Raw genomic sequence first — 22,095 nt, 5'->3', positions numbered from 1 at the left:
GTGTGTTGTGTTGGGGATATGGAGATTAAACTTGGGTTTGCTAGGCTTGGCAACAGGTACTTTTGCCCACTGAGCTATCTTGTACTCTCAAAACCCAATTTGTTAAGTAGCCATGGATGACCTTGACCCTCTTGCCTCCACTCCCTATTGTCCTACCATGCTAGGTAGCAGTTTTGACCAAAGCAGTGAGTAAAAAACAGTTATTTGAAAATAGCTTGGGATAATTGAGATTTTTTTTTCCCTTGGGTTAAAATTTAATTCAGAAGTAATATTTATGAACTATTGGCACATTTTGTCAAAATTAAACTGTCTACTTTTTCTTATTTCAGCATTTTATTTTACTGATCAGATTGGGAGCTGATTACAAAATTGATAGGTTCCTCTTCGGACAAGTTGTAAATGGCATAAATAATTTTGTTATATAAAATGTATTTTAGAAAGTAAATCCCAGCTGGGCGGTGGTGGCGCACGCCTTTAATCCCAGCACTCAGGAGGCAGAGGCAGGCGGATCTCTGTGAGTTCGAGGCCGGGCTGGACCGACAGCCTCCAAAACAATACAGAGAAACCCTGCCTCATAAAAAACCAAAAAAAAAAAAGAAAGTAAATCCTAGTTTTTACTTTCTTGAATAGAGCATCAATTTAATTTTCAATATAAATTTCTACTGCTTATAATAATTGAATTCATAATAGATGAACCAGGGAAAACCAATTTTTTTAGACTTTATTATTGTGTGTGTGTGTGTGTGCTTGCGCATGTGTGTACTTGAGTGCCCAAGGAGGCCAGATTTTTCCTAGACTGAAGTGAAAGGCTATTGTGAGATGTCTGCTGAAGGTTCTGGGAACTGAACTTGGGTCCTTTGCAAAACCAGTTTGTGCTTTTAACCAGGGAGGAATCTTGAAACCTTTGATTCTGGGGCAGAATTGAGCATGTCACTTTGAGCAAATGATGTTAAGTATAAGAATGTTCCTAAACCTACATTTAAATTAATTTCTTTGTAAAAAGATGTTATTTGGAAAATGGCTGTATTGCATCTGGGCATGAAATTGTTTGGGCAGTAACCAGTATCTTTAAAAATTGAGCCTATTCGGGTCTCTATGAGTTCCAGGCCAGCCTGGTCTACAGAGCGACTTCCAGGACAGCCTCCAAAACAATACAGAGAAACTCTGTCTTGAAAAACAAGCAAACAAAAAGATTGAGCCTATTTTTAAAGTGATAAAAAAAATTTGAGCGTAGTAGGATATAAGTGCATTGGAATTTTATAAGGGTAATCTAAAGGTATAGGAAGCTGGATTTTTTTGTGTGTGTTGTACTGTTTATATGTAGATTTTACATTCCTTTATGAAATATATTTTTAAAATCTGAAAGTGAGTCGTGCGTTGGTGGCACACGCCTTTAATCCCAGCACTCAGGAGGCAGAGGCAGGCGGATCTCTGTGAGTTCGAGGCCACCCTGGTCTACAGAGAGCCTTCCAAAACAATATAGAGAAACTGTCTCGAAAAACCAAAAAGAAAAAAATGAAAGTGATGTGTTCATGAACAGTTTCAGAATTTTTTTTTAAGGCCTAGACTTGAAGATGTATTTTTCTGTCCATCTGTGTGTAATGGTGTACACCTTTAATCCCAGTCCATGGAGGGCAGAGGCAGGTAGATCTATGAGTTTAAGGCTAGACTGGTGTACATATGGGGAGTTTCAGGACAGGTAGGACTATGTGGAGAAATCGTGTCTCAAAAAAAAAAAAGAAAAATTAACACCTATCATCATCTAAAGTTAGTTACTCTCCAGAAGAGATAATCATAATGATACATTTTTCAGCAACTGCCAAAGGCCTACAAATTCCTTCTCTGTTGATAAGAATACTGCAGATACATCGTTTTTGATCCTTTTTGTACTTTACTTAATCTATATGAACTATGTTAAATTCAGAAATAGACTTAAAGTCATTCTCTTTTAAATTCCTTCTTGTTTTCCTGTTACCTAGGATGAACCTGGAAGATCCTGATGGATCTTGTGGGTATAGTTCCAGCTCTATTTAATTTTACTTCATAAGTTGGTTATTCTGCCAACCACTCACAAAGTTTAGTAGATACTACTTTTCTCTGTGCTAATAAAGCACATTAGACTATATTTTCATTGGTAACTTACTTATTTTTCTGCCATTCTTCATTGAATTCCTACCTCAATTATGCTAAAAATTTGAATGAGAAACTACTGAATAATAAAAGATCTAGAACCAATCACTGTGTATTCATTTTTTATTTGTTTTGAGGCAGGGTTCCTCTTTGTAGCCCTGGCTGTCCTGGAACTACTATGTAGGCCAGTCTGACCTTGAACTCAAGAGATCTGCCTCCTGAGTGCTGTGATAAGGAGTGCACCACCACTGCCCATCTACTATGTGTTTATTAACTGACACTATACAGTCATTTCATACTTTAGTATCATTTCATTTCATACTTTTAATATCTGGAAAAACAGTTGGTGTTATTCAATAAAAATTTGAACCCTTATCATACATGGTCCCACTCCAGGTTCAGAATAGAATTGTTTTTGCCTACTGAAGAAATACTTTACATTTGTATTTATTATTTCTCACCCTTTTAAATATAGCTGGTGTATTCTCAGCAGGCCTTGCTCCAGCTGCATTTGTGCCAAATCCATATATTATTAGTGCTGCTCCTCCAGGGACTGACCCGTATACTGCAGCAGGATTGGCTGCAGCAGCAACATTAGCAGGTAACTTGTTGTTCATCGTTACTTGTTATGAATTTGGCTTAAACTCGATGTAAGTTTTATTTTTGTCTATGAGAAATTTGACTTTCTCCTGAGTTAATATATTGTCAATAAACTGAAATTTGCCTGAAATTATTTTTATGCTATACTATTACAGAGCAGTAGCATGGCAACAATAACTTTTTCATCCCTGTGAATAGTTGGTTTATATTTCTAATTTGTAGCTTAGAAATGGACCATACATCCTCATATAATACCTGATTCTAGTATTCACGAAACAAAGTGACACCATTTTTCAGAAAATAATCTGGGATAGGTGAAACTCTTGAGGAAAATGTATATCTAAAAGTTTCTTAAGCATTTCAAGCAAGCTGAGGTGCAAAAAATGTGGAAGGAACTTTACTGAAATTGTCCCTTCAAACCAAAGCTGTATAACTGCTTGTTTAAGTTAAGAGAAACTTACAGACTAGTCAGGTGCAGTCTTATTGACAGAACAATTTGCTTGGAAATTTGATTCAGGTTGAATTGGCTTAACAGATACAGAAATAAATTCAGTTCTTAAGCATGGTTTATATTGATTATAGAGGCAAGAATGTGTTGCTGTCATTCTTGGGTCCACTAGATCTTTAAAGAAGTTAATTGTCCTGATTTGACTCGGTCAGAAATCAGGACATTTACTCATTACTTTTGTGGACTCATCTTTTGCTCTATATAATCAAATATCAAACAGAATAGAAACAGTTCATTTTGTTTTTTTCTAGCGCTCGCGCTCTCTCTCTCTCTCTCTCTCTCTCTCTCTCTCTCTCTCTCTCTCTCTCTCTCTCTCTCTCTCTCTCTCTCTCCCTCCCTCCCTCCCTCCCTCCCTCCCTCCCTCCCTCCCTCCCTCCCCTCTGACAGTCTCACTGTGTAGTCTTTGCTGTACTAGAACTCCACTCCTTAGACCAGGCTGGCCTTGAATTTACAGAGATGTGTTTGCTTCTGCCTCCCAAGTGCTGGGATTAAAGGAGTGTGCCGCCACCACCTGGTTAGGACACTTAGCCACCACTGCCCTGCCTAGTTTGATTTCTTACCTTGTTTTCTTTGCTTGAATCAAGAACAAGTAGTTCTTGTCCTAACTACTAGTCTCATTTTCTTGACTGCATTAAATACTAAGATCTCATCTTATGTTTTTATGATTCTCAGTTACTTGTTAGGACAGTGACTAATTCTGTTTCAAATAGGAAAAATCTCTTTAAAGGTTTACAGTTCAAATCTTGTTTCTCGTCAAACTTGCTCACTACTGTTTCTTTGTACAAAGTCAAAAATTTAAATCTTTGAAATCAGCAAAAAAATAAATTTTCAATTAATGAATTATCTCTAAGAAGCATCACAGTTTTATGGTATCTATTGTAGTACTATATTATCTTGTATCTATACTAGATCCATATATTGGCATTCAATACATGTAAACGTTTAAGTGTTTGTCATTTCATTGGTAGTCTTGAATTTTGCTTCAAGTCTATAGAAACCCACTACTGTCATGAACACTCTAGTCTTTGCAATCAGTACTAAGCTGGGTATGAAGAAAAATACTTGTAAGTACTTGCTAAGATGAGACAGAACATTATGAGACTCTGTTCAGTTTAAAAATAAACAAACAAACCCATACCGGAATGATACTATGTTTTAGAAAATTAGAAAAAGTGTTGTGTAACAAGTGTGTGTGAGTAGAAAGAAGATTACAAGGATATGGCCAACTCCTAAGTCTTGTCTCCTTTTATAATTTAATAGTAACTGATCACGTATATAAAATCTAGTGACTTTTTTTTTCCTTTTGGTGGGGCATGTGGGGTTTAGGTCCAGCAGTGGTTCCACCTCAGTATTACGGCGTTCCATGGGGGGTGTATCCAGCCAATTTATTTCAGCAGCAAGCTGCAGCTGCGGCAAACAACACAGCCAATCAACAAGCAGCATCACAAGCTCAGCCCGGACAGCAGCAGGTAGGCCTGTCTTCATGAAATAATACCCTGAGAGTTCTCTAAAGTCTGGAGCTCTGTTTCTTCAGTGGATAACGTGGCACTTAGTATGTAGTTGATGCACAGTTACTTTTTTTAATATTCTGATCGTCATTGTTATTTTGCTTTCTTCAAATGTCTAGCAATTCATCACTTAAGTAGTTGTTGGGTGGCAGTGGTGGCACACACCTTTAATCCCATCATTCAAGAAGCAGAGACAGGCGTATCTCTGAGTTTGATGCCATCCTGGTCTACAGAGTGACTTCCAAGACAGCCAGGGCTCCTTTTTTTTTTTTTTTTTTTTTTTTTTTCCTTTAAAGATGTGTTTATATCTACAGTATTCTTGTCTGCATGTATGCCTTCAGGCCAGAAGAGGGAACCAGATCTCATTTTAGATGGTTTTGAGCTACCATGTGGTGGCTGGGAATTGAACTCAGGACCTCTGGAAGAGCAGTCAGTGCTCTTAACCTCTGAGCCATCTCTCCAGCCCCCAGCCAGGGCTCTTATACAGAGAAACCCTGTCTGGGATAAAAGGCATGTACCACCAACACCCAGCAAGTGCTTTACATTTTTAACTAAGAAATGATGAAACATTTCACTATAGGCTACCTTTAATTTCTCAAAGTATTAATTAGGTATAGTTTTTTGGACAGGGTTTTGCTAAACAGCCGTGGAGGGCATCAAATTCACAGAGATCTTCCACTATCTCTTCCTCCTGAGATGATTATTTTACTTCATATCCTTTCAAAAATTATGATATATATAAACGCAGTGTTGATAAATAAGAAAATTCTGGCTCCATATTCATCTTATTTTTACAAAAACACCTGTTGGTTCCTTGGTAGCTAGAATTTTCTTTAATATTTTTAATGATATAGATGCTCTGTAGAAGCTATCATTTAGCACAGCAGTTGTATATCATATATCATTTAATAATTTCTTTTAGCCTATGTCTTTGGTCAGAAATATGTTGCTGAAGTGTGTGTGCGCACGCGCGCGAGTGCGTGCGTGTGCGCATGGGTGTATATGTGTACTTAGATTGACTCTACTCTGCCCTGAATTATTTGCATATTTGTAAAATGTGTTATTAATTTCATCATGGTTGTGTTGTTTTATATTTTTTATACTAAGATTCCCTGTTTTCCAAAATTTTATTTCAGGGTTTTTTTGTTTGTTTTGATTTGGTTTGTTTGTTTTTATTGTATGCTTGGCATCACAATCTCAAAGACAAACCATAGTTTGTTTCTTTAAGCTTCAGTAAGTATCTTAACTTTTTGTGTTTTTTTGAGACAGGGTTTCTAATATCTTAAGGCATAAATACAGGAAGTGACTTTTACCCAAAGACTAGAACCTCCATGTTTCTTTATAGATCATTATAGTTAAGAACCAGTAGTGGATTTTTTAGATAAAAATCTACATTTCATTCAAAGAATATCCAAAATCTGCTGTGATGTGTACATAGTTGTGTGAGATGAATTTGTTACTATCTTGCTTTAAGAGAGTCGTTTGTCCTTTCTAGGTTCTTCGTGCTGGAGCAGGTCAGCGTCCTATTACTCCCAGCCAGGGCCAGCAAGGGCAGCAAGCAGAGTCTCTTGCAGCAGCTGCAGCTGCAAATCCAACTTTGGCTTTTGGTCAGGGTCTTGCTGCAGGCATGCCAGGTATATAACAGTTTTGGGGATGTGGCTTTTGCTGGATTGGTGGAGGTGCGGGACAGAGCTCAAGAGATTAAAAGTGTTAAATAAGGAATGACTAACTCAGCATCTTTGAAGCTTTGCCTTCTTGGTAATACATTATTTAAAACTCAGATTCAGGTACTAATAATTGAAATCAAATATTTTTTGTTTTGTGAAATGGTTGTGGGAATGACAATATATCAGATTTCTCAACACTGCTATCCTCTTTTTTATTGTTTCTGATGTGAACCACAGGATCTTTCCATCTCAACTAGCATAAGATAACCTCTCACATTCTAAGACTCCCATCTCGAGGCTGATTCTAGATTAAGTTAACAACTTAGATGGACAGTGTCACATGTAATTATCCAATATCAGGGAAGTTTACCTATCACAAAAAGCCAACAGGAAGAGCTGCAATGAAGGCTTAGTGGTTAAGAAAACAGGTTGCCCCTCTAGAGGTCCCAGGTTTGATTCCCTTGACATCTAATTTGAGTTCCAGGGCACCTAACACCTCTCCTGGCACCTGCTGGTACTGGGCAGGCACATGATGCACAGACATAACATGCAAACCAATACCTGTACACATTTGAAGAGAAAAAAGGAGCAGTCTCTGAAATCTCATGTTGATAAGCTAGAAATTGTAGACTGAGTAAACTCGTGTTTTTTATGTCCATCTTTGTTGAAATAGTAGGTCAATTATAGAAGTAATATGGTTCCTTATATCCTACAGTTACTTTTAAGAGTCCAGCCACCTTTTTGTTCCCATCATTTGGCCTATCCAACCTTGTATATTACCTGGATTAGCTTTCTATCCAGGCTCCATTAGTTAATCTTCTCCTCTTTTCTGTCCTTATAGAGAGGTTCTGTCCTTAGAGCCTGTTCTTTACAGGTTGTCTAGGCTGAAAGAGAATCAGGTGATCTGTTCCCCTTCTCATGAAAGTCCTTACAGTGGACTCTTAGGATTTGTCCTTTTCTTGCCCACTTGTTAAAGGCATACTCTCTAACACCTCCTATTGAAATCTTTTTGGCTTGTCCTACATTAAAAAAATTTTTTTTTTGGTATTTTTGTCATGACATTGTGTTACGGATAATTTTTCTTTTTTACCTGTAACTTAAAATATTGACCCTGCTATTACTTAGCTAGTGCTATTAATATATTATCTTAAACTAAAGAAACTAATTTTCCCTTAAAACTCTTTTTAAAGTTTAAAAGAATTTAAAGTAAATTCTTTTACTTTTTAAAAAGACTTATTTGTTACCTATTATTAGGCATTACCTGTGAGTGTGTGTGTGCAGGCGCCTATGGAAACCAGAAGGGGTGTATGTAACTCCTTGGAATAAAAGTAACAAACATGTGAGTTGCCCAACCTGGGTTCTGAGATCTGAACTCAGTCCTCTAATAGAGTAGTGTGTACTCTAATCTATATTACTTACTGTTTGTTTTACTCTATTTGTGGTAGAAATAATTTCCTTGGGAACAAAGATGTTTCTTTTAATTGTTCCTCTTACCTGACAAAATGGTAGTTACTTGATACATTTGTTGGGAATGAGATTGAGAAGAAGAAAAACATGACCCAAAGAAACAGTACACCCTGTGGTGATAAGCAACATGTAGCCCTTGGCAATTTGAAATGCCCTTGTTTCCAGAACATTGAAGGTATTGGTCTGCGGATAAAAGATGGGAGACCGAACATAACTCTTTGTGGACTACATTCAGAGTTTTGGTTTGCATTTTAAACCTTTTGGAACATGTTGAGGAGGAGTATGATAGCAAATTGGTTATTGAAAGATAACTGGAGCTTAAAATTATAAAGGTGAGATAAAGGAACGTTGCATGAGGGACATGACGTATCAGTCCAGTTGAACAGGAGTAGTGGTGATGGAAAGAATGGATGAGCCAGGTGGTGGTAGCACACACTTTTTCTCAGTACTCAGGAGACAGAGGCAGGAGGATCTCTTGAGTTCGAAGACAGCTTGGTCTACAGAGCGAGTTCCAGGACAGCTAAGACTCTTACACAGAGAGACCCTGTCTTGAAAAAAAAACAAGAAAGGAAGGAAGTTTGAGAGATTACAAGATGTCAAATAAACAGGTCTTCAAGAAATGACTAGGTAAATTGATACTAGGGATTTGTATACATCATTTAAGTATAGTTTAATGTTTTTCCTACAGAGTATTTGCAACCTGGTATCCAAATGGGGCATCTTTTTTTTACATTTGCTCATTTAGCTGAGGCATGGGAAAAGTGTATAGAGGTCAGAACTCCTACTGCTTATGGTTGTAGGATAGAACTGAGGAGTACTTTTGAGTCTTGAATTTAGGACCATTGTGTGTACCACAGAAAACTATTGACTGGCATTCCACATCTTGAGATGTGAAAGTATCAGTCTTAATAATGATGTTTTATCCCAGCATAGTTCATTAACATGAACTAAATATGCCTGTTTTTGAAGCCTCTTTGTTATTGTAATTTTACTGTGACTTTGTTTCTGCATAGTCCTGATAAAATACTGTTCAGAACTGCTATGTTTATGTAATTTGGCATGTTCTGTGTTTTTAAAACTTAAGAGCATAAAAGCTTGTTGATACATTTTTCGCAGATAGCTGGCAAGCTCTTGTCTCTGTGTAAGGCAAGTCTTTCTCAACCCGAATTCTAATAGAGAATTAAACCTTATTGCCCCAAAATACCTGATAATCATGGCTAACTTTTCTCCAGTGCCACTAGAGTAGTACTTAATATGTAATGTCCTTAGGAAAATTAGCAAAATTGTCATGTGAGTAATTTTGTGAGTTTTGGGTTCAGAGGAAGAATTTGCTTGAGACAAGCTGCTTAGAGATGAATTTCACTTTCCTGTATTTTTGAGTGATGTGACAATGTTATCTGCTTCACACACAAGCCTACAATAAAACTAATGCTTATGTAAGAACTTCACAAGTAGACTCTTAGTAATTTTAATTCATGTGTCCAGATTATATTTAAGAAAATTTATGTATTTTAAAAAGATTTATTTATTATATATTTAGTGTTCTGCCTGCATGTATGTCTGCATGCCAGAAGAGGGCACCAGATTCATTACAGATGGTTGTGAGCAACCATGTGGTTGCTGGGAAGTGAACTCAGGACCTCTGGTAGAGCAGCAGCCAGTGCTCTTAACCTCTGAACCATCTCTCCAGCCCTAAGAAAAATTCTTAACTGTTTTTCAGTGGTGGGGGCATTGAGACAGGTCTCACTTTGTAGCTGTAGCTCTGACTGTCCTAGAACTCACTGTGTAGACAGGCTGGCATCTGAACTCAAACTTTAAAAATGTTTATTTTTATTTTGCATGTATGTGTGTTTTTGTTTACACGGATGTGCTGGATCCCTTGAAATTGCTTATAAACTGCCATGTAATATTTGGGAACTAAACCCATGTCCTTTGCAACAAAAATGAGTATTAACCTTAGCCATTTTTCCAGTCCCAAGATTTTGATATTTTAAAGTAATACTTGCAAGTGAAATTCTAGGGAATATTGTGGTATATTATTTTTGATTTATTAAAGCCTGCCTGAGAATTCAGAAAGCAGAGTCAACCACAAGCTATAGGTGTCAGGTGGTGGTATTATACACCTTTAATCTTAGGACTCAAGATTAAGAGGTAGATGGATCTCTGTTAGTTCAAGGCCACCGTGGACTATAGTAGAGTGAAGAGTAACAGAGCTCATGCCTTGGATCCCAGAACCTGTGTTCACACGTCTTTAATCCATTCATTGAGGAGGTGTGTAAGACAGGAGCTAGGTCTCAGAGCTGGCATTCATTCTCCAGCTATGCTGAGAAGAGGGTACAGTCTAAGGTTTGGAGTAAAAGCTAGTGACCAGCTGCTTTGCTTTTCTGATCTTCAGTTTGAACCTTGAACCCCAATATCAGTCTCTGGGTCTTTTATTTTTCGTGTTACAGAATATTGATAATGAGGCACTTGGTCTAAAATTTACATGATAATCTTGTTTGTTTTTTTCGAGACAGGGTTTCTCTATTGTTTTGGAGGCTGTCCTGGAACTAGCTCTGTAGACCAGGGTGGCCTCTAACTCGTAGAGATCCACCTGCCTCTGCCTCCCAAGTGCTGGGATTAAAGGTGTGAGCCACCAATGCCCAGCTGATAATCTTTTTTGTAGACTCATTTCCCCATGTCTTTCAAGCTAGTGGTAATATTTCTCTAATATTTAGTTGTTGGTAATCTTTAGCTTCTGTTTTAAGGAAAGTAACTCTTTCCATATTCTGTAAGTAAAGGACATTGCTCATAAAGGTACCTCCATAAAACTTTTGTGAGTGTTTGCCTTTTAAAATATATATTTTAAAATACCTCAGATAGAGTATTTCCATGCTTCAAAGGTTTCAAAGATTTGGTGGTAATCGTGTGAAATAGTTAATAAAACACACACTTAAGGAAAGTAAATATTCATGTTTTCTGTAGTAAAGTGTATTTGTTAATAAATACTCATTTTGATGTCATCTAGGCTATCAAGTACTAGCTCCAACTGCCTATTATGATCAGACTGGTGCCTTAGTGGTTGGCCCCGGAGCAAGAACTGGCCTTGGAGCCCCAGTACGGTTAATGGCTCCAACCCCTGTCTTAATAAGTTCTGCTGCAGCACAAGCTGGTAAGTGTATCTAATGTTTTTAAAGATGATATTTCTTTTTCTGGAGTTTAAATTTTTTTATTATTATTTTAATTTTAAATAGCTTGATTCACATGTCAATCCCAGTTCCCTCTCCTTCCCCGAGTTTAAATTTTTAAATTAAATGTTTATATTTAAATATTCTTTTCTGGGTAGTTTCTAGAAATGTCTGAATTTTATTTTGCAGCAGCAGCAGCAGCAGCTGGAGGAACTGCAAATAGTCTTACAGGCAGCACAAATGGTCTGTTTCGGCCAATTGGCACTCAGCCACCACAGCAGCCGCAGCAACAGCAGCCCAGCTCTAACCTGCAGTCTAATTCATTTTATGGGAGCAGCTCTTTGACTAACAGCTCCCAGAGCAGCTCTTTGTTTTCTCACGGACCTGGCCAACCTGGAAGCACTTCTCTTGGCTTTGGAAGTGGTAGCTCTTTGGGAGCTGCTATAGGCTCAGCCCTCGGTGGATTTGGCTCATCAGGTAAGTTTGTTTTAAAAACAAGTGTACTTTGCTAAGTGTATTTGAGATATTTGACTTTTTAATATAAAGATAAATGATAGTAACATAGTATAGGTGGGATAGGAGTAAGGCGTGGGGCTTCTAGTTTAATTTCACAGAATTCCTGTCAGTCTTTCAGGCATTAGTAAATAATTAGCTCATTTCAGCACCCATCCTCCCCTGCTCCCAAGCTTTTAAGAATTTAATACTCTAAATTTTGCTCATCACTACCACTTCCTATTATTGATCTTTTTGGAGGAGGCGAATAACTTACCACCTAAAATATAGATAATTTTAAAACAAAAATAGTAATTGGGTGGAACATTCTCACTAGATTTGGGTAGTTGATTGTGATTTTTCTCTAGTTGGCGTAACATCTAGATAAATGTTGAAACACTCTAAACAGTCCCTTAAGAAACTACCAGTGTACTTAAATAATTTAGCTTTTTTCATTAAAATTATTGTAATAGATTATCTCTTACTTAGCTTAAGAAATCATAATTTTAAAACACCTTCACAGTAGGTAAGGACAGCTTACCCCAATTCTGTTGATATGATTGATGGCCTTCAAAAGAGCACAAATATGAATTTGGACTTCAAAGGACTTTTCTATAATCTAAAATTGTTAGCAATTATATTTAATTCTCATTTTCCATATGTTTTCTTACCACTTCATCTTCTCTGGAAAATGACAAAACCCAGTCTTTGGGTGTAGCTCAATTGGTAGAGTGCTTGTCTAGTGTGCACAACGCCCTAGGTTTGACCTCTAGCATAAACTTGGTGTGGTGGTACAAGTTCATAATTCCAGTACTTCAGAGGTAGAGCTGTAACAATCAAATTCAAGGTCATCTTTTGTTAAATAGTGAACTTGAAACCAACCTAGCTACTTGAGACCCTGTCTCCCTCCCAGAAAAGAAAGAAATTGGCAAAAACTAATGGATGCAGTGCTAGGTATCAGGTGCTTGCCATTTTTCTCCTGTGTCTTCTGGACTTATAATACTCATCTTTGTAGTAGAAATGACCTAGAATACCTGTAAAATTGTAGAAAATAAAAGGCACTTTCAGTTCCAATGCAATATAATAAAGGAATGCCATACTTACCTAACAAAATTTTCATAATAATGAGCACAACTAAGGGCAAATCTGATGATTTTGAAGATTATGTTCACTCTTAATTTTTTTTTTCATTTTATTTTATGTGTATGGGTGTTGTGCCTGCATGTATGTCTTTGCACCTCATGTGTGCAAGTGCCCTCAGAGGCCAGAAAAGGGTGTTGGATCCTCTGGGCCTGGTGTTAGAGTTGGTTGTGAGCCACCACATGAATGCTGGGTTTTCTCTGGAAGAAGAGCCATTAGACATTGAGCCAACTCTACCGTCCAATCCTATAAATTCCTTGGGAGTTGATTATTTTAATGTCTAAGTGATACACTCCTGTGAGGACTCATTCTTTGATTCTAACCCAGTTGAGACATTATCCCCAAAGAACCCTAAATAATCTGAGCAAAACTGAAAGAACACACAGCTTAAAATAGAAACATCCTGGCCACAACATATAGTTTCTAAACTGTAGATGTCCCCTTATCCTTGCAGATGGGGGGGGGGCAGCTTTGATAATCCCCATATTCTTTTCTCTAATGTATGTTACTGATGCTCTGCTACAGATTGCTAGATCACTCTTGTTGCTTCTGTCAGATTCCCATTTGTCTTAGTAAGAATTTTCCCCTTATCTGAAGGTATTGGTCTCAGTACTACCCTTCATGCCTCTCTCACTTTATTCTGGTACCTGGTCTGGGACATAGCCAGACCTTGCTTTTAGGAGCAGTAGGACTAACCCATAGCTCAGCATTAGAGCAGTTGTCTGCCTTGCATTAGGCCCTGGGTTCAATTCCCATTAAGTATCATGTAAAAATGAAATAAAACTTTCAAATTAATAATTAAAAAGAGGGGGCCTTACACCTGACACCTGTAACTGCCTCTAAATAATCAAATTCATCTTTGCTATTACTTTGGACATTTTGTGAGAGTCCATTCAAGTGCTGTACATATGTATTATTAAAACAAACCTGTTACTGCCATGTCACACAATTGTACATTGTTGCCTGTTTTTTATATAGATTTTTCTTATGGATATGATAGTTTTATTGTTGAGTAGTGTTAAACATCCAAATTTATAATACAGTTGGCCAGAGAGTGGTAGCCACTATAATAGAGAGTTTGTGAGTTTGTGATATAGTATTTCATGCATAGTTGATGAATGAGCAATGATTTCAGCATTTGTTGAGCTGCTTAGTATTTTAGGTGTTTTGTTTGTCAGTGTTGCAGGTAATTTACACACAGAGCAAAATTTAAAGAGCTTTAAGCTTTAGTTTCTGACTTTTTTTTTTTAATACTTCCTTTTTGGAGGAATATATTGTATGTGTCATAGCCAGTTTGTCAAAGGAATAATATTGCTGCTGATGTCTTATCAGATAAACTGATTACTAAAATAGTTATCTTAGATAAATACAGTATGCAATACATGTTTCAGACAGTCACTTTGACAGTGTCCTTTTAAATTAGCATATTTGATAATAGCATATAGTGACAGTTTTTCTAACACCAACTCAAAAGGATTTATTATATTAAGGTTTAGTATTAAAGTGCATATAGCTGTCTTACAGATTCTAGTTTTCATATGTAAGGTCTTAAGATGTGAATTTTTCCATGAGACATGGCCAGGATTTTAGAAACTGCATTGGATATTACAAATGTCAAATATTGCATTATAATTTTTTATGTAGTACAGTGTCATAAGCCCCCTTTTTTTCTGTGTAGGTATTTGATTTTGACAAAAAACAGGGTTATCATGGTTCCTCTCTGTGTTAACAAGCTCAACTTGATTTACTTATGTTCTTTAATTGTTTTCCTTAATCCATATAGTGTATGACCTACTTATACATCTGTGACTTACTTATATATTACTTGGGATATAAAACCAAGATTTAACAGACTTTACAATTCCTTGGAAAGAATTGCCATATTGGTCCGAATATAGTTCTTGTCCTTCAAACCCTAAAACATGAGAAATATTACATGAAATTCTTTACTATATTAAATTAAAAGGTCTTTGGCTAAAGAGAATGATAGTTCAAAATAAGAAGTTTATTTGAAAATAGCTGCTCAGTAAAGGATTTGGCTATCCACATGCATGCTGCTTTACAGACAGATCTTGGATTGTTATTCTGTGCATGCACTCCTAGCTAAGGGGTGGGAGACTTAACTTGAATAGGGAGCTCAGGAGGCCAGTGCTAGAACCTTAAAGAATGAAGGGTCATTGAGGGTAAGAAGTAAAGACATGTCTTTGGTTTGGTATAATAAAAAGAGGCATTAAATTTCCAAGAGAAAGTTTGGTTTTCGGGGAGCTTTTGTTTAACAAATTATACAAACAATATTGAGAAGTTAGCTTCCACTTGTATTTCACAACCAACCAGTGATATTCGGGCCAATATGGACTTAAAGGGCTACATTTTGAACACAGCTAAATTTCAAATCAGTATAACTGGTGAGGGAAATATATGAATACTCAGTTTATTAATATAATATTTTTTGGCATTGAGTTGAAATCTTAAACAGGTTGCAGACAATTAGGATAATACCAGAGTAAACCTTATTTGAATGTAATCTTTACCCTGTCCTAAAACAGACAACTTTGCAATTCAGAGTTTATAAATCATATCAGGGTATTAAAGCACAGTAATCATGTGTCTGTGGTAAATATGTATGAAATAATGAAACATATATCTGCTCTGTTAAGGATTTGCTTATTGATTATTGGGGTGCATTTATACCCTTTTATGATTACTAAGTTGGTATATATAGTTATCACAGTAATTATCTTCTCCATAATGTTTCTAAAAATAATTATTGTGATCACTTCTATTATTGCCCAGCGAGAGTTGGGGATAGGTTTTATTCAGTTAACACTGTATGTAATTAGGGTTTTTTTTATTTCTTCTTCAGTTGGCAGTTCTGCAAGTAGTAGTGCCACAAGGAGAGAGTCTCTATCTACTAGCTCTGACTTGTACAAAAGATCTAGTAGCAGCCTAGCACCCATAGGGCAACCATTTTACAATAGTCTGGGATTTTCCTCCTCTCCAAGTCCAATAGGCATGCCTCTGCCAAGCCAAACTCCAGGACATTCACTTACGCCACCGCCATCACTTTCATCACATGGATCCTCATCCAGTTTGCATTTAGGTAAAAAAATACCCAAAACCCTTTTTATTTGTATGTATACATGTATGTGTGTTTGTGTGTGTGTTAATAATATATGTAAATATTGAATGTTGGATAAAACATGCCAAATTGCTTTTGCTTTTAGATACTAGCCTTTTGAAAAAGTTCTACTTTCCTGAAATTCAAAGTGAGGGTCTAATGTACAGTAAGGTAAAGACCCTCTTTTGTATCTTATGTTCTTTTGATGACAAACAATGGTGTGTTTTTTCATGTCTGTGCTTTTGATTTGTGTGTTTTAGAGCATCTGAAAAGTCAACTATACGTGATAGTGAAAGAACTTGTACTATCAAAATTTTTACACACCATAAGAAAAGATTAGTTACACAATAATGGGTTAATGTAAATAATTTAGTTTAGTACAGTGTTGGCCATTTTACCAAAAGGTTATATCAGACTATCAGTTAATGTGTATGTATTTGAGAAGCTGATGGACTTCTCTTACTTTTGAATATGTTAATGGAAAAATAAATGTTTTGAGCGTGTTGTATTCCTAAAGAACTTTTATTTCTATCTAGTTCAAAATTATCCTCACCTCCAGATTATTAAATTGATGGTTACCCTTTATTCCTCTCCAGGAAGCATTTGTTCATATAGATAACAGTATTTTTGAGGGGTCTTTAAAATACTAGACATTATAGGCTAGGTCTGAATCCCTACATCATCAAAAATTCTGCTATTAAAACTAGGCTTCAAAATATTTTTTTAAGTGCAACTGAAACTAGAGGGTTTTGTTGTCGGCTTTATGTGCTTCGGAAGATTTGAAATATCTCATCATTTTTTTAAGTAACATTATTATAAGCCAACTATGTAAGTTAGTATCCTCTTTTACTCTCCCTAATATATGGGTCTATAACTTTTTCCTCAAGCTCATTTGATAGAGCAAATGTCCATATTATAACAAAGGTATTTGTTGGCAGTGGTCATTATTTTAATTTGTATTATTACATGGTAAGCTAGGTTTCTTTATTGAAAGACTTTGGTTCTACATCTCAAATTCTTTTGCTCCTTTGATTATGTTGAATATATGCAGTTTAGTTTATTCAGATGGAGTCCTGAGGGCTGCCTCAAGGCACTATGGTAGCAAAGTTGCCTGGAGTATAGCCTCAGCTTTCATTTTCAACTATCTCAGTCACAAGAGCTGCTTGATTTCTTCTATTGTTACCAGACTCTCCTCCACTTTAATATGTGCAATTGAAATGCATGCAAGCATTTGGAACATGAGAACCATGAAAATGTCAGGCATGGGGGCACTCGCCTTTAATCCCAGACAGAGGCAAGCAGATCTCTGAGTTCTAGGCCAGCCTAGTCTACAGAGTGAGTTCCAGGACAGCTAGGGCTATGCAGAGAAACTCTTGTTTTGAAAAAAAAAAAAAGGAAGAAAAAAAAGAAAGCCATAAAAACAGATGTATGGCAATAGTTTGTGTTTGTTAAAATTATATTTGTTGTGTCTTGTCATCTTTTCATAGGTAAGTTGCAGATCAGGTTCTGTTTAACTGTTACTGCTTTTGTGTTTGTTCACTTAGAGCATGTATAAATGGACTCATTCTGTATAACTTGCAGTGAATTGAAGTGACATTTTAGGTGTCTGTACTTACACTACAATCTGGATATGTGTTTCACATCTTCAGACAGTAAAGAATCTGGCCAAGTAATTTAGAGAAGGAATTCTAGTCAGTTATGGGATATAGTCAACATCTAAGCAAGTATCCTATGTTATAATGTAGTGCTATTGTCCCCAAAGCTTCAGCTGGAAATCAGATACCCAAGCTCACTTCTTCACATGGCAATTAGTAATTACCTGTCTTGTTTTCTTGAGTAAGCTTCCAATTTTCCCTAGTTGTATTCATGTGACTCACAATGATTTTGTTTTTTAAACAATATTATCTATCTCCTGCCAAATTGAAAATAATTCAGATTACATGAATTTGCTCTTTATACCTTTTTTTGTGAAAATAATCTAATCTATACTTTCTTACAATGGGATCATGATACAAAGCTTTTATGCTTTGTGACATAAAAAGTGTTTATTATTTTGAAGCAGAGTGTTGCTTTTAGGGCCTGGCTGACATAGAATTTGCTGCATACACTAAGCTGACTTCAAATTAATGATGATCTTTCTGCCCTTGCCTCAGGACTGCAGAAAGTGAGTTTGAATTCTGTATCATTGAATTAGATTTCTGTGTGAGTCAGGATCAAGATTTCTGATACATAAAATACTTTATGAAAGTGAAATTTGTGTATTTGATTGTATAAATCATTTTTCTCATCACAGCTACTTTGGAGGCTAAGGCAGGCATGGTAATAAATTTAAGGTTAGCTGGGGTGCTTAGCAAACCCCTATTTCCAAAAAAAGAGCAGACCCTCCTGCCTTACTATATAGTTGATTGGAATTAATTCTAGGTTATTCTTGGATAAGAGTTGGAAGTAATAAAAATACAACTGTTATAGTTATCATTGGTTCTTTGGCTCAGTATTCCCAATAGTTCTTGATGAGATGTTAGCTTTAAAACCCAGCTCTCCTTTTAGTTATGCACAGAAAGTGCCAAAAAGCAACAATCTCTGTTTCTAAAAAAAAGGTTTCTTTCAAAGAGTAAAAATATATAATCAATATATCATTTGAATTGCTAGAATAACTTTTTATTGAACTATTTTAATTCATAAGTCTTGAATATTTTTAAAATTAAAAAATCTGAGATTTAGAACCTGTATTTTTTAAAATTTTATTGAATTTAGAAGAATGAAAAATAATCTTAACCATCCAATGTGTAATATAAAATCAGGCTTATTTTTCCAAAGTACTGTAACCACAACATTGGTACTATAACTTAATTTCTTATTGACTGTTTTTTTTTTTTTGGTTGACCTAAATATTTCTAATAGTAATTTCATTTAGAGTACCTGTTTTTAATTTGTCTTTTCATTTATGGTTGTTTCATCCACCTTTTTTCTTCCATTCATTTGTTGAAGAACTTGTCCTGTTGAATTTCTCACATTCTTGAGTTTGCTGATTGCCTCCCTATGGTGGTGGTAAGCAAGTACCTTCTTGTCGGTGTTCCCTGTAAATGGAACCTTGGTCAGGTAGTAAATGGGTTGATGGGCTTGTTTGGCAAGATGCGACTCTGAGTACTTCCTGTTTGTTGCACTAAATCAAGATACATCTGGTTGTCTTATTTGTGAGATTGCTGGCCTAATTGCCGTAATGTTTTTTAGCAACCTTATGACCATTGCCTAAAATATTTCTTCAGACAAAAACAAAACTTGTCGGCCTTCAATTCCAACACTTAGGAGACAGAGGCAGTAGATCTCAGTGATTTTTGAGACCAGCCTGGTGTACAAAGTGAGTTCCAGGACTGCCATGATTATTACACAGAAATCCAGTCTACAAATTCACTATGAAGGATTTTTCCTTTATAACCTCTGGGGTTACCCTAAAAGGCCATTGCTATAGCAGTTAAAATAATGCTTTAGTCTTTTATTTTCTAAATCAGAATAATTAGTTAATGTCTAGTTGTGAACCAAAAGTTATACTATGTTTGATCTCCTCAGATCAGTTCTGTCACTACTTTTTAGGGCAGGAAAATGAAATCTTGTTATATAACCTAGACTACCATCAAGCCTTGAATTTGTAATCTTTCTACCTTGAAAGTGCTAGTTACAGATGTGAACCTCATACATGTTCAGGTTTAGTTAAAATTCTGCTTCAGGGTCAACACTGAATAGTGGGTGAGAACAGTCTTCTACCTGCAATTTTTTACTGAAGGATACCTGTTCTGGACCTTGCATTATAATACAGGAGCATACCTTGCAGTCATCATGTTTTTCACTTTACTAGTCAGTGGATTATATTAAACAGACTTTGTGTTTGTTATTTTTGCCCAACCGTTTGGTGATGTTGTAGGCTAGGCTATGCTGCTTGGTCAGTTAGTTGCATTTTGTGCATTGTAGATTTTTCAGCTTACATTGGCCTTATTGGAATGTGACATCCTAAGTCAGGGAACATCTATATTTAACACTTCTTCAGGAACATTGGCTATTCCAATATTATTACTTTACTCTTCTGGAACTAGACAAGCAATCCCTTCTTGTATCTCCCCTTTTAATAAACTGAAATATGTTAGTGGTTTCTGATTTGTCCTAATGCTTATGCTCTTAGTATTCAAATTAGTTTGGGGCTTCTTAGTTATAATACACCATTTTATCTTTCCTTAGTTTTGATAGACTAAATGGTTTCTCAGAATGTGAGCCTCTACCCCCAAGAAAAGAAATACTGAAGTGTATAACATGAGCTTTGAATTCAGTGGAATTAGTTTATTAAAGGATGGCTATGAATTGTGAAGATTGGTTAATGTTAAGTAAATAGAGAATACATTCACTCTGTTGTATTAGATGTTTTTAGAACTGATCTTTTCTCCTACTCACAATATTTTATATTAAAAATGGCTTATTATTTACTGTTAATTCTTACTAAAATTTCTGACTTGGACAGATTTATTCAGCTCCTCCTCTTAAAGCAAACGTATAAGAGCGAACAAGTGGCAAGTTGGTTGTTAGGCTGAGTGATAGTTAAATATTTCAAAGTGCTAACCAAATAGCGTTAAAGTCATTTTTCCCTAAGACACCTTCATGTTCTTTATTTCATCTTTAATGTCGAAATAGATCGGCTCAATGCTGTCCATTTAAGATGAAGAAATTAAAAAGTAAATGAGCCCAAAAGACTCTGAATAATAGCAGAAAGTATTGGGGCCAGTGTCCAGTTCTTACCTTGGATATTGTTCCTTTCCTATTATACTGTTACATGAGGAATGGAATGATTTTTAAAGGTTTGAGTAATATATTTTAACTAGCCTTTCAGTAAGTAATGTTTATACTATCCTGAGGATTTTTGTTTTGAACTAGTTATTCTTGAGATTTGTAGGATAGATGTTGTCTAAGCACCTTTAAGGTGCAAGTATGTACCTTCTCTGAAATCATATTTCCTAATCTAAGATGGGAAGCTCATGGACAGGCTGTAGAGCATCACCTCTAACTCTTAGCAGGTTATACACAAGTAGTCATATATGCTAAAGCACTATTGCAACTCTTTAGGATGTCGGAGACTTGTTTTTTTGCTCATGGGAGGGTTAAACATAAATTCTAATATTGTGTTTTCTGGTACAACTTAAGATTGGCTTTCTGCATAAAATTTTGCTTTGTTTTTATAACAGGGACTCTCACTATGTGACTCTAGCTGGCCTGGAGCTCACTGTGTAGACCTGTCTCTGCCCTCCTGAGTGCTGGTATTAAAGGCACGCACCACCACACCTGGCTGTGGATAAAAATTTATTAGTTTTGGTTGTGCTAATATCAAGACAGAATGATTTAATTTTTACTCTTACAATTTTGTTCATTACCCTTAGTATTAATTTTTCTCAGAGTTGTCACTAGATAACCGACAAGAAGCAGTAAGGGAAAAAGTTTATTTTGACTCATGATTTAAGGGCATAGCCCATTGTAGCAGGGAAGTTGTGTCATCAGGATAGTGAGGTGGTTGGTTATATTCTATCCTGAGATTTAGAAAGACATGACTGGTAATGCTTGTTTTGCATCCCCTCTCCTTCATTCTGAGAACCCAGGATATGGGATGATGTGGTCCACATTCTGGGATAGTTTTCCTAAGATAAACCACCCTGGAAACACCCTCACAGATAAGCCTTGAGGTCTGTCTCCTAATTCATTTCAAATCCACAATGAAAATTAGCCATGAGCCCTTTAAGCATATGTGACTTGGTGGTTCTAATATTTGTGAATGTTTTCTGTCTAGTTAATTTAGTTGAAATGATTCCAGATTTAAGACTGAGTACTTGGTTGTTTATACAGTTTTGGGGCACATGTCTAAATTGTACAATTTGGGCATCTTATCCAAAACTTGAATCTTTGAGCACTCAGTCTCTTGTTTCTTAGAACACTTCCTATCAAAATTTCAGCCTGAGCATACTCAGCATTTGAATTTTACACAAATACTCAACCTGTAAGACTCAGAAATGCTTGCAGTCTTGCATTTCAGATAAGGAACACAGTTGTGCTTAGACCTCAGGAGGTAAAGAGTTTATTTTCAGGCTTGCAACAGGCCTGCAACAATGATTGGTAACAAGTGTCCAGTTGCAGAAGCTGTGCTACCACAGCACACAATCCTCTCGAACTTTCTGGTAGTTACTATATGAAAAGAGAGGATATGCAGAAAGAAGTAATTAATGGTTACAGTTTGACTTGATTTTTAACTCAAGGATCCCTTTTGTGT

At 36.2% G+C, this 22,095-nt stretch overlaps 1 protein-coding gene across 9 annotated transcripts in view; it reads left to right on the top strand.

Moving 5' to 3' along the window:
- Nucleotides 1-22,095, top strand: part of Pum2 (pumilio RNA binding family member 2) — a 75,178-nt gene that overhangs the window by 33,816 nt on the left and 19,267 nt on the right. For 5 of the 9 annotated variants that reach the window (XM_005079070.4, XM_013119847.3, XM_040730984.1 and 2 more), the window contains 6 exons: nucleotides 2,606-2,731; nucleotides 4,565-4,707; nucleotides 6,242-6,380; nucleotides 10,888-11,031; nucleotides 11,237-11,524; nucleotides 15,543-15,779. In XM_005079070.4, coding sequence (XP_005079127.1) covers nucleotides 2,606-2,731; nucleotides 4,565-4,707; nucleotides 6,242-6,380; nucleotides 10,888-11,031; nucleotides 11,237-11,524; nucleotides 15,543-15,779 — 1,077 coding nt within the window. The remainder of the gene's footprint in view (nucleotides 1-2,605; nucleotides 2,732-4,564; nucleotides 4,708-6,241; nucleotides 6,381-10,887; nucleotides 11,032-11,236; nucleotides 11,525-15,542; nucleotides 15,780-22,095) is intronic. The other 4 variants (XM_013119850.3, XM_013119851.3, XM_013119848.3 and 1 more) reach the window with 3 other exon arrangements.

This window comes from Mesocricetus auratus, unplaced genomic scaffold, assembly GCF_017639785.1.
Source record: "Mesocricetus auratus isolate SY011 unplaced genomic scaffold, BCM_Maur_2.0 Super-Scaffold_100024, whole genome shotgun sequence".
Taxonomy (NCBI): domain Eukaryota; kingdom Metazoa; phylum Chordata; class Mammalia; order Rodentia; family Cricetidae; genus Mesocricetus; species Mesocricetus auratus.
Note: the sequence above shows the minus strand (reverse complement) of the source record. Positions and strands in the feature narration are given on the sequence as shown.